The sequence below is a fragment of the Equus caballus genome, chromosome 9 (genome assembly GCF_041296265.1).
Source record: "Equus caballus isolate H_3958 breed thoroughbred chromosome 9, TB-T2T, whole genome shotgun sequence".
In the NCBI taxonomy this organism is placed as follows: Eukaryota; Metazoa; Chordata; class Mammalia; order Perissodactyla; family Equidae; genus Equus; species Equus caballus.
This window is the reverse complement of record NC_091692.1, coordinates 54,511,451-54,522,615: the sequence shown is the minus strand read 5'-3', so window position 1 is coordinate 54,522,615 and position 11,165 is coordinate 54,511,451. Positions and strand designations below refer to the sequence as shown.

At 61.0% G+C, this 11,165-nt stretch overlaps 1 protein-coding gene across 1 annotated transcript; it reads left to right on the top strand.

The window, feature by feature from the left end:
- The first annotated feature begins 833 nt into the window (after positions 1–833).
- Positions 834–10,332, top strand: LOC138915572 (ral guanine nucleotide dissociation stimulator-like). Its single transcript, XM_070222319.1, has 13 exons — positions 834–1,088; positions 1,953–2,143; positions 3,596–3,708; positions 3,842–4,203; positions 4,986–5,201; positions 5,561–5,664; positions 6,142–6,208; positions 7,739–7,792; positions 8,211–8,285; positions 8,850–8,882; positions 9,248–9,369; positions 9,576–9,679; positions 10,005–10,332. Exons 1-13 carry the CDS (start codon positions 987–989, stop codon positions 10,160–10,162), a joined length of 1,701 nt encoding a protein of 566 aa, XP_070078420.1. The 5' UTR covers positions 834–986; the 3' UTR covers positions 10,163–10,332.
- Positions 10,333–11,165: the final 833 nt, after the last annotated feature.

Below are 11,165 nucleotides of genomic sequence, written 5' to 3'. Positions count from 1 at the left end.
CTAGCGCCATCCCATCGTGCAGGTTGGGAGACTGGGGAGGCCCTGAGAGGCACAGTGGCTTTTCCAGGACACAGAACTGCTAGGAAAAAGGAGATCCGAACTGGGCGCTCTCTCTTCAAAGCTGGGGCGCTGGTTCCGATCCCAAGGAGCTGTGGGGAGGGCTGTGATGGAACTTTCTGTACAGCTCGGGAGATGACACGGGCAAGGAGGGTGAGCGGTCAACAGCCCCGAGGGGGCTTTGGGTGGGTCTGATGGAGGGAAGGGCCCCCCATCCTGGAACCTTGGAGACATGACCTCACTTCCTTGGCGACCGACCCCAACAGAGCTTAGAACTCTGGTCACCAGGCAGCCATTTTGTACACATAGCCCATTTGACCAGAGACACTCGACACAGGAGGATGTGTTCATGTATCCCCTCTTTGCGAGGCTCTGGCGCACAGAGAGCCAACAATGACAGTCTTCTCCAGCGCTGTCGACACTGGCTGAGACCGCACCTCCAAGACCTCAGGCCATTCGGAAGAAGGAACCCTCAGGTAACACAAGGCAGCCCAGGGCGGGCCACTCCGGGTCAGGCCACAAGTGTGATCCCACCCTCCCATGCGGGCAGCCCCACACCCCTTGACCCTTATTGTGTGTGTGTGTTGGCGGGCATGGAGTGACGGAAGGCAGGGATGAGCGTGGAGCTACCCTGGACGGGAGCAGACGGTTAGGGCTTGGAAGCCTGGCGGTATGTCGTGTTCATATCCCAGGTGGTGGCTGGCAGGATGGAAGGTGAGTGCTGGGAGCCAAGCCGCCCTACCCGTAGGTGAATCCCAAGCCCGTGAGGTGTCATCTCATTCGCTCCCTGTCTGGAGGTCTATGCGGATGCCCCTCTGTCTGTGCTGGGTGTGCGGGAGAGTTTTCCCCCTGTGGGCAAGTGCAGGCAGGCCCCTGCTACCTGCCGCCGCGGCCACCGGACGCTGTCTTTGCAGAGCTCCACCCAGGAGATGGTCCAGGAGCTGGCGCATGGGTCCTACGGCTCCATCTCCCTGGACAGGGGGCAAGTGCAGCAGACCACCGACCTTGCCCGGGGCTGGACTGAGGGGAGAGTGAGTGACACCCGGGGCCCTGAGATCACCGGGGTGTGTCCACAATCCAGAGTCAAATCTGGAGCCCTCCCCTGGACCCGCCCAGGGCTTTCCCACTGGAGTGTCCCAAGGGCCCAGTCCCAAAGGAATCTGGACTTCCACGCCTCCTCACCAGCTACCTAGGAGGGTGGGAAGTCGCTCTTTCCTAACCCTAGGCGGAGTAGACAAAACACTGATGTTTGCGCTTCACACTCGGCCAGGGGCATCTTTGAAATCTGCCATTTTCTGAATCTGAAACCTCTGTAACGAGGGTCTCAAACCTCCCTTTCGTGTAAAAGAAAGAAAAACCAGCGTCCTTTCTTGTAGTCAGCCAGATCCTCACAGCGTCTGTCTGCCCGTGCACTGTCTCCCGACTGGGGAGGGCTGAGGTTCCCACCAGACATTTCCCTTCATGTCAGGAGCACATGAAGCCTCAGGTGGGGGAGCGGGGGAGTCCTGCAGCCCTGGCTTAGGGCGGTTCTCAGTTCCGACCCACAGGACCCTGAGCAGCCACTTGGCAGCCCGAAGCTTCCGTCCTCTCATCTCTAGAATGGGGATGTTTGTGTTGGATTCGCTGGTCAGTGCTCTTAATGCACGCTTTGGTGCGGGGCGGTCTGTCCTTGCCAAGCCAGCCAAGTGTCCTGAGGAACTCATCGTATAATCCTCCCCCCGCCCAAACTCAAATTGGACTTTTCAAGCCTGGAAACCGGTTGGCTGTGGGCAATCCTGTCCCTCCTCTGCACACATCCCTGAGGGGCTCACAGTTCCTGGGGGACCTCCAGACCTTGACTTCCTGGAGGTTCACGCTGGTGCTGGTGACTCTGTGTCCTTCCTCATCTCACCCAGCGCGGAGAGTCACTCGGGCAGCGGAATGAGGCCTGCAGGATGCGGGCCCTCCAGGCAGGCCTGCTGGAGAGGCTGCCGCCGTCCATAGGACCAGCCTTGGCGCCTCGAAACATGGCCAACGTCACCACCATCGTGTTTGACTGCGCGGCTGTCCTCACCTCCCACGGGGTCCTGGACCACCTACTTGCTACGTGAGTGCCCAGCCCCTCCTCAGCACAGTGGTGACTCTGCCCACTGCCAGCTGTGTGTCTTGGAAACGGCCCTCCATCTCTCTGAGCTTCGATTGCTCCTCTGCAAAGTGGAGTGGGAGAGGATAAACTTCATCGGGTTCTGGTGGGCACGAATGGGATGAGCCACGGCAGGTGCTTCCCTGGGGCCTGGCTCTACAGAAGGGGCTGAGAGACGTGCCGTGGTTGTTCCTGGTTATTCTTTCCCTCTCCCCGATGAAGAGCAGTCTGCTCCCCCATCGCTGGGATGGGGCCTTTCTGAGTTTGCAAAGGCACACGGAAAGCACTCTGGCAGGGAGTGTGGGATTCCATCCAGCTGGTCGTGGGGCGGGTCCTTGGAGTAGCCAAGGAGGGGTCTCCGGGGCCGCAGAGGGGCCCCAGGCCCACTCAGCTACCGGGGATGCTTCTGGTTGGAGTTCATTCGAGAACACTGTATATTAAGCACCTGTGACATGCGGGAGCTTTAGAGACACTTGGCACAACGCAGTGAATGAAGCAGACACAGCCCCTGGACCCCCGCAGCAGCCTGAGACTCAGATAGTCACACACCATATCATCCACAGATCCTGTCCCCCGCCTGTCCCAGGGGATGCCCTCCTATGCTCCTTTACGACTGGAGGCCTCTTCCCACGTTCTCATGCATGATGGACCCCAGCGCCAACTAAAGACCTGAGTGTTCTTTGAGTGCCAGACGAGGGCCTCCTGTCTCCACAGAACAGGGCTGGGGGAGAACAAGAGGACAGAGGACTGTGGCTGGGGCGGGCCCGGCACAACTCTGATCTCACTCATCTTTTGATTCCTCTGGGAGGGCTGAGGTCTGATGGCTTCTACTGCAAGGGGATAGGAGTGAAAGAGAGCTGTGGGTGGGGTCCCAGAGCCCCTGGGAACCAGAGGGGAGGCTGGCTTGAGCTGTTCCCTGGCGACCCATCCCCACCACAGTCCCGTCTCCCTCCGCTTCCCCTTCTCCATATCCACCCCTTCTGACCAGCACCAGCAGGCCCAGAAGAGAAGGGGTGTTAGCGAGCCGCTCACACATCGGCCTCAGTCCTCAGTCCACTTGCACAAGGGCGTGGAGGGCTGGGCTGGACTGTGTCCAGCCTCTTTGCGAGAAGAGTGGCAGTGGGAAGAAGAGACTCACACAAACCCCGTGTTCCACCTGCTGGATGAGCAGGCCTGCCACTGCCAGGATGGCCACACAGGAGTCAGCGCCGGGGTGGGACTCCCCCCTGGTGGAAAGGGGCAGGCACAGGGCCCAGACCCAAAGCAGGGTGCCTTGGGAGGACAGTGTGGAAGCGACGGCCAGGCCTCTGGCTCTGTGGCCCAACTGCTTCCGCCCAGTACCGCGTCTTCTATGGTGGGAACCTGGCTGGACCCAATGCAGGATTTCTGGGAGCCCACGCCCTTTCCCTCTTTCAGGATGCGGCTGGCCTCTCTGCGTGTCATCTGGCCTGGGTCGCACCTGGGAGGCCCTGCCTACCTTCCCCAGGTCCAGCTGCAACATCTGGGGCCCAGGAGGGCAGAGCTGGAAGGTGAGGGCACAGCAGTCTGGGAAGACTGTCTGCGGTGGGGTTCACGGGCTGGGGTTCCCTTCAAGACAGCGGAGTCTCTCCTGTCTTGTAAAGTCGGGTACGTAGGTGAAACTTTCTCTTTCTCCCGCTGCAGCGCCAGTTCCAGAGCTCCTGCCGGCTCTAGAGCCAGAGCAAGGGCCAGCTCCGGGGCCAGAGGCAGCTCCAGCTGTAGTTCCACCGTCCGCGCCGGAGCTGGAGGCGGCCTCACCACCAGCAGCCTCACCTCCAGCAGCCTCACCTCCATCGGCCTCTCCAGGGCCGGAGCGAGCGCCATCAGCTTCAGCCCCAGTGCCAGCTTCTGAGCTGGAGCAAGATGCGCCATTGACTTTTGGACGATCTCTGCCTCCAGCTGCCGAAGTCACCGCAGAAGCGAGCGCCGAGCTGAGAGAGGAGAGGCCTAAGCTGCTGGACTTCCCTCCGAAGCTGGTGGCCGAGCAGCTGACCCGGATGGATGCGGTGAGCAGCGGGGCTCTTGGGCTAGGTGGGGCCCGCCTTGGTGGGCCATCAGCTGCCCCAGACCTCCTGTTCCCTCAGCCGCAATCCAACGATGTGGGTGCAAGTCACAGCTCCCCCACTCACCCACCGGGTGACCTGGGCCACCTTCTGGCCCCCAAGTCCTTGCTGTCCCCACATGGACAGTAGAGAGCACACCAAGGGCGGGCACCTGCTGGGCAGAGTGGCTGTGCGGATGGATGAGGTCGAACAGAGAGGAAGCGGGGCAGAGAATAGCCCTCTGGTGGGGGAGGGAAGCTCACTGGAGTGCTGCCAAGTCCTGGGTCACTCACCCATCGGCCCAGGAGGCCTCAACAGCCTCCGTACTTATTAGACACCTAGTGCGTCCTTACCTACATGGAAGACAGGCAAACAAAGCCCATGGTTGTTGCTGCCTCGGGGGAACGTGCAGCTGAAAGGGGAGTGGGACCAGGGGGTGATGAGAACGGGTGGAAGATGCCCCTTGAGATGGGCAGGTGTGAGCCGTGTTCTGGTGCTTGGGGGAAGCAAGACTGGGCTGCGAGCCAATGGGACTTCTCTTCCCCGCCCCTATTGGGTCCTCGGTCATCCTGCGCTGGGCGGCCTCAGCGGACACAGACAAAACCCAGAGACTCCCAGAAGCTTCAGGCCACCTCCTCAGGTTCCTGAGCTGCAGCTGACCAGTGCCTCCTGCCTGGGGCTGCGGGGGCCTGCAGACTCTGAGCTCGGGTGTGGCAGGGTCAGGTGACAGTCCCCATCCTCCCCAGGAGCTGTTCAAGAAGGTGGAGCCCCGCCACTGCCTGGGTTTTGTGTGGTGCCAGCGGCCCAATGGGAGCAAGGAGTACCTGGCTCCCACGGTTCGGGCCACTATCAACCAGTTTCTTCACGTGTCCGGCTGCGTCATCACGACGTGCCTTGGGGACCTCAGCATGACGGCCCAGGACAGGGCCAGAGTCGTCGAGCTGTGGATTCAGGTGGCCAAGGTCAGTAGTGGCAGGGCCCAGGGAGCCCCTCCCTGGAGTCAGGGGGACTGCCCCTTCTCCTCTCGCAGCTTTCAGCCTTGAAGTCGGTGGTCTGGGCCTCGGCAAAGTCCTAGGCCCCTTGCTGCCAAGGGCCTGCTGACCTTGAGTGCTGGTCCCAGTGGTGGGAAGCTCCCTTCCCGCCCTGGGTTGAGCTAAAATCTTCCTGCCCGCGAGCGTTACTCATCAGCTCCCAGGTGTGCCCTCCCTCGCTTCCCTGGGCATCTGCCTCATCCAGGACAGCAGAAGCCCACGAGGGGACACAAGCCAGAGGAAGCAGGGCTCCAGCCCGCCGTCGCAGCTCATTCCCTTCCCTTCCTCAGGAGTGCCGAGTCCTTGGAAATTATGCGTCCCTGCGTGCCATCGTGTCTGCTCTGCAGAGCCCCTCCATCAGCCGTCTGCAAAAGACATGGGGACGAGTTGCCAGGTGGGTAGGCCGTGCTCCATCCAAGCACCACCAGGGCGGACCAGACATCCCCCGTGCGACTGCCATGGACCCCTCATTCAGCTAGGACCATCTGGGAGGCAGCGGACCCTAGGGATGGGGACTGGCCTCCTTGCTCGGGTCTCTGAGACTCTCTGAGACCCTAGGCAGTGGCTCCCCCCTTGTCACATCCTGGATTGAGCCACACTGGAGATTTCCAAGGGTGTACTTCGCAGCAACGGAGCCCTCATCGGCAACCAACGCTGTTAGAAACAATGTGCTCAGTCGGAGTGGGAATGGAGGCCCCAGGTGACCGCAGGAGAGCCTCCACCCGAGTCCCACGGTGACCTCAGAGCTCCGAAGAACCCGGGGAAAACCCTCGTCCAGGCCCCAGGCCCTTTGAACCTTCCGGGTTCTCAGCCAAAGGCATTTCGCCTTCAACCGCCCCGGGTTTTCTTTCCTCCTTTCCTCTCCCCTCAGGAAGAGCTCTCGAAAGTTGAAGAGGTTCATCAAAGACCAGTGGGTGAGCAGGAGGCAGCTGGTGAAGGTAAGACGGAGGCTGCACATCTGGAAGGAGGGGGAGCGAGAGGGGAGGGGACCCGGCAGGATGAGCTTTGGTTCTCCTGTCACGTGAAGTTGGTCAGGAAAAGATGGACAGGAAGAGGGATGTGCTAGCTCCATGGGCAGGTGGGGGCAGTTTGGGACAGGAGGCCAGGGGCATGGGATAGAATGGTGCGGGCTGGACTGTTCCAGGAGGCTGAGGACCTGGCAGAAGGTGCCGGTGTCTGGCTTCCATGCTGCTCCATCAGCTGCCCTGCATCTTCCTCCTGGCCACTGGCTGGAGCGAGTGGGCGGGCTTCCTTTCTTCCGAAGTCAGCCCAGTCTGTGCTCAGGAAGCCAGGGCCCCACTGCTCCTTCTGTCTTCACTGTGCCTCTCAAGAAGGGCACCCTGCCTGCCTGAGGGATGGGCACTGCCGGATCCCACGGGCCAGGGGCACTCAGGGGCTTCCCAGCCTTGGGACGGACACTGGACCTGGGACAGATCTGTGTCCCCTCGGTGACTCCCCACTCTGGCCCCTAAAGTGGGCGCTGCAGACAGTCCCAGTGGGATGCTCACCCAGGTCCTTGTTGGCGATGACATGTGCCCCGGAGGGCAAGGGCAAGTGCCCAGGGAACTGATGGCTTCTTCAGGGATCCTTCCCGCCCAGACGTCAGAAGTTTCCTCGTAAAACAGAAAGGAAATGCCACCCCGCAGTGCCCTGGACGCCCCCTCCCCTGCTAGTCAGACGTGGCATTCGGGGTCCCCATCCTGAGCGGATGAAGAAAGAATTCTGTGCAGGGGAACTCCCTGAGGGGATCCTAGGGAGCTGAGGGCTTTAGCAAGGCCTTGGCCTCGGCCTGGGATCAGAGACTCCTGGGCGTTGGGGCTGGCAGAAGCCACTTGACCAGGCCTCCTGAGACACCTCATCTCCCTCCATCCGTGGCTCGGCCCAGCTGGGGGCCCGAACACAGCCTGAGAGTCCCGAGGACAGCACTGTGGTCAGCGGCTGGGCAGAGGGTGGTGTGAAGGCAGAGGAGACAGGGCCTGTGGCTGGGAGGGGGAGCAGCCTCTCCTCTGGGGCCCCCTGAGCAAGTCCCTGCCCCTGTGTGGGCCTTGGTCTCCTCATCTGGGAGCCAGAGGGAGATGAGCCGTGGTGCAGGCCTCACAGTGGGTGCCGAGGCTCAAGGGTGGGGAGGAATGTGGGGAGCTTGGACCTGGCTCCAAAGGCAGGCTTGAGCGGAGAGCAGTGATGACGGTCAGATGACGCTTGGGCCTCAGGAGACTGTGGGAGGCAGACAGAGTTCGTCAAACCTTCCAGACGAGGTAACAGGTTCAGGGAGGCCTGGGCGGGCCCAAGGTCACACAGGAGTGAGTGTTGGAGCTGGGATGGCTCTGGAATCAGAGCACCCTGGAGGTGGGAGCCGCAGGGGCACCAGGTGACTGGGGCCACATGTCCAGGGTCCCCGATCTGGGAGGGGTCTGGGAGGACACTTGGAGGGGAGCGTCGGCTCACTGGCCCTGTCAACACCCTGGCAGGAGGCGACCTCTATGTTGACCAGCCTGGAGACGGGCCCCACAGGTGCCCAGAAGGTAAGGGTGCCTGTGGAGGAGGGGCCCAGGAGTCGCAGGAGAGGGGACTCCCCTTCCTAGCCGGAGGTCTCTACCAGCAGAGAGGGAGCCTTTCTCCTCCAGCCCTGCTCCTGGTGCCACAGACCTGAAATGCCTGCATTGGAAGTGACCAGGAGGAGGCCTGGAACGGATGGGCGCACAACGGATTTGGGACAGGGAGGGGCGGGGACCACGTACCCTGGGTTTTGCCAGAGCCGGCTGCTGGGAGGTGCCTGGAGGAGTTTGGGGTTCCTGGAGGAGAGAAGAGGAGGAAATTGGGGGGAGGCCGCCTAGGTGGGTAGCTTGGGCTGGGCAGGAGGCTGGGGTGAGGAGTGGAGGAGAGGTCTTTGACGGCTCCTGAGAGCGGGATCTCATCACCGTCTCCACCCCGCTGGCACAGGGGCTCATCCCCTTCCTTGGCACATTCCTCAATTACCTACTGCTGCTGGACACCAACATGGAGGATTACCTGGAGGTGAGTGAGCCTGGAGGTGGGGCTGGGGATCAGGATTCGGAGATTTGGGAGGAGAGACTTGCACTGAGGCCTGAGCTCACAACCCTTGGCAGAGTCCTCTCGTGAGGGCCTCACAGCCACCCCGGGAGCTGGGTGTCATGGCCATCTTAGTGATGAGTGAATATAGGATCCAGGTGAGCCGCCAGTCCAGGCTGCCTGACTGCGGAGCTGCTGGAGGGTGTGTCTGAGCTGGACTCAGCCTCTCCCTCAGGCCCCGCCCCTGCAGGGAGTGAAGCCAGGCCCCTCCAAGGCAGGAAGCACACGAGTGGCTGAGCATCCCTTCCTGCCTGAGGCCTCAGTCTGTCTGTCTGTCAGAGAGGGCTGTCTTAGAATGTCCCTGAGCCATAGCCCCGTGGCCTCCTTGCTCTGGAGCTCAGAGTCTTGCCCGGGACCCATTCCCGTTTCTGGTAGCGCCTGCTCCCTGGTCGACCCTGCTGGTAGTGCAACCTGAGAAAGGGTGGAGACGGGGGCTAGCTATGGGCTAAGGGGGCTGTTGCTCATGGGCTTTGGCTCTCTGCCTTCCAGGGAAATGAGATCAATTTTGAGAAAAGGAGTGAGGTGAGCAGCTGTGGCCTCCCCGTGCGGAGGGTGGGGCTGTGGCAATCAGAGACTCCTCCGGGGAAGACCTTCTCTGGCCCGATGCCTTGGGCCTTGCTTTTCTTGGGAGAGTTCGGCACCCAGAGCTGGGAAAGCCGTCCCATTGGTGCGTGGGGGAAGGGGCTGGCACCAAGGACACCTTCCTGCAGGAGGAGCTATTTCAAGCCAACTGTGAGAACGAGCAAGTCCTGCACGGAATTGGAGGGAAGGAGGGTTCCCATGTGGGCCAAGACCCCAGACCAGCTCCTTGACCCTCTTCTCACCTGTCTGAGTCCCCAGCACGGTCCCCCACCCAGGCCCCGTCTGCATCATGTCCTTTCTCCCAGGAATTCAAAGTCACCGAGCAGATCTTCCTGCTCCAGGAGGCAGTCCATCTTTACCACATTGAGGCTGAGGAGCGATTTGGGGCCTGGTTCGAGGCCATGGAGCCCCTCAGCGAGGATGAGAGGTGAGGCGGGGCAGGAGTTGGTGAGGGCAAGGCGGACTCTCTCTGATGGCCAGCTCCAGGGAGCCCGTGCCCGTGGCTTCCGGGTCAGTCCCGGGGCTTGTCGCATGGTCACCCGTGGGGCCCTGGGACTCCAACTGCTGGCCGTCTCTGGGAGGGTCACCTGAGGTGTGGCTCCCGGTAGCTGAAAAGTCCCCTCTGTCCTTTAGCTACAGCCTGTCCTGCCACCTGGAGCCCCCACAGGAGAGGGCCGGCAAGATGCGCCGGTTTTTCCTGCCCAAGAAGAACCGCGCGTCTCTCAGCTCAGGGCTCGGTGAGTGTCCAGACAGGCAGGGACTGAAGCCAGGGGCTCCGGAAAGCTTCGGGCTAAGCACGGGCCTAGGGAGATGGACAGCCGGCACGGGGATCCCAGCTCCACTGCTGACCAGGCCTGTGAGGGACAATTCCCTTGACCTTTGTGGGACTCAGCTTCCTCTTCTGTGAAATGGGTGAAGCGAAATGCCAGCTCCCATGTCAGGGACAATGGGGTAGTGTTGACTGAACACTCAGGACAAGGTTTGGAGCAGAATGCAGTGGGGCTGAGGTGTTGGGCTGGGATACTGGTGTGACCCCCCCAATCATCAGTGTCTTCTCTTCAGTCACCAGACCCCTGACGCAGAACCCAGCAACAGTGGCAGATCCCGGTCCTTCCAACAGCTCGAGTGCAGCCTGCTCTTCAGCGGCGGGGACGCGGCTGGGAAACACGCGGGGCCCCAGGCCGGCTCCTCCCATGCTGATGGGGAGAAGAACATTCTAAGCCTTTTCCTGGGAGCCCTGGAGCCCAAGAGGGAGGGGACGACCCCACCCCACAGGCCTGGCAGCTCCACCCCAGCGCCTGTTTACCACTTGGGAAGGGGCCGTATTTCTTTCGTGTTAATAGTTAGTACTAGTTTTGAATTTGATGTTAAAATCCTGTTTCTGTTCCAGCCTGCGAGTCACGGTCTGGTTCTTTCCCCTCCTGTGCTCGTGTCAAGGAGACACAGACTCTCGCGTTCCTCCTGGAATGAAGAAATCTTGCAGGGTCTCGGCTTATTGTATGTGAGAGAAGGGAGAAGGGCCAGGCCCCTCCCTGGATACTGAGGGACACCTCCGCGCCCCCCCTTACTCAGAGGACGGCTTCATTTCAGTGTGGTTCACGTGGGCCAGGAGCAGAGACAGCACCCAGAGCTCCTGGCATTTAGAGGGTGGAGGTACTTTCACAGGCAGAGCAACAACCACTGGAATGCGGGTGTCTTTAAAATGGCACGGGCCAGCACCACGACCTGCCCCAGGACAGTGGCTGCTTTTCCACCCCTTTGGAGGAGAGGCCACGTTTTCGGCTTCTCTTGTGGAGGTTCCTCTTCACCAGATGTTAGGAACTTGTCGTTTTCTAATGAGGCTCTGGACAGCAGCAGCTCTAAGTGCAGAGAACGATGTAAAAGCTCAAAACGTGCATGTGGAGGGTCAAGGCCGGAGAAGGTCATGTGCAGATGGACTAAGGGCAGGCAGGACCCTCCCTCCCCCGGCCCCTCTGGGGGCTCCATGTTCACCCTTCACCTGGATTGGAATCCTCTGGGATCCTGGTCCACGGCTCTGAATTCCTTTCCCTGCAAGTTTGGTATCCAGGGGGACAGATCTGTGATGCAGCTTTGAAGGCTACATCTGGGCATCCTTCCCGACGCATCACTGCTCCTTGTCCACCAGGATTTCCTGCCTCCGTGCACTTCCTTCTGCAATTCTTGGAAGGGTAGAAATTCCCTCGAATGCCTCGGCCTCTCTGT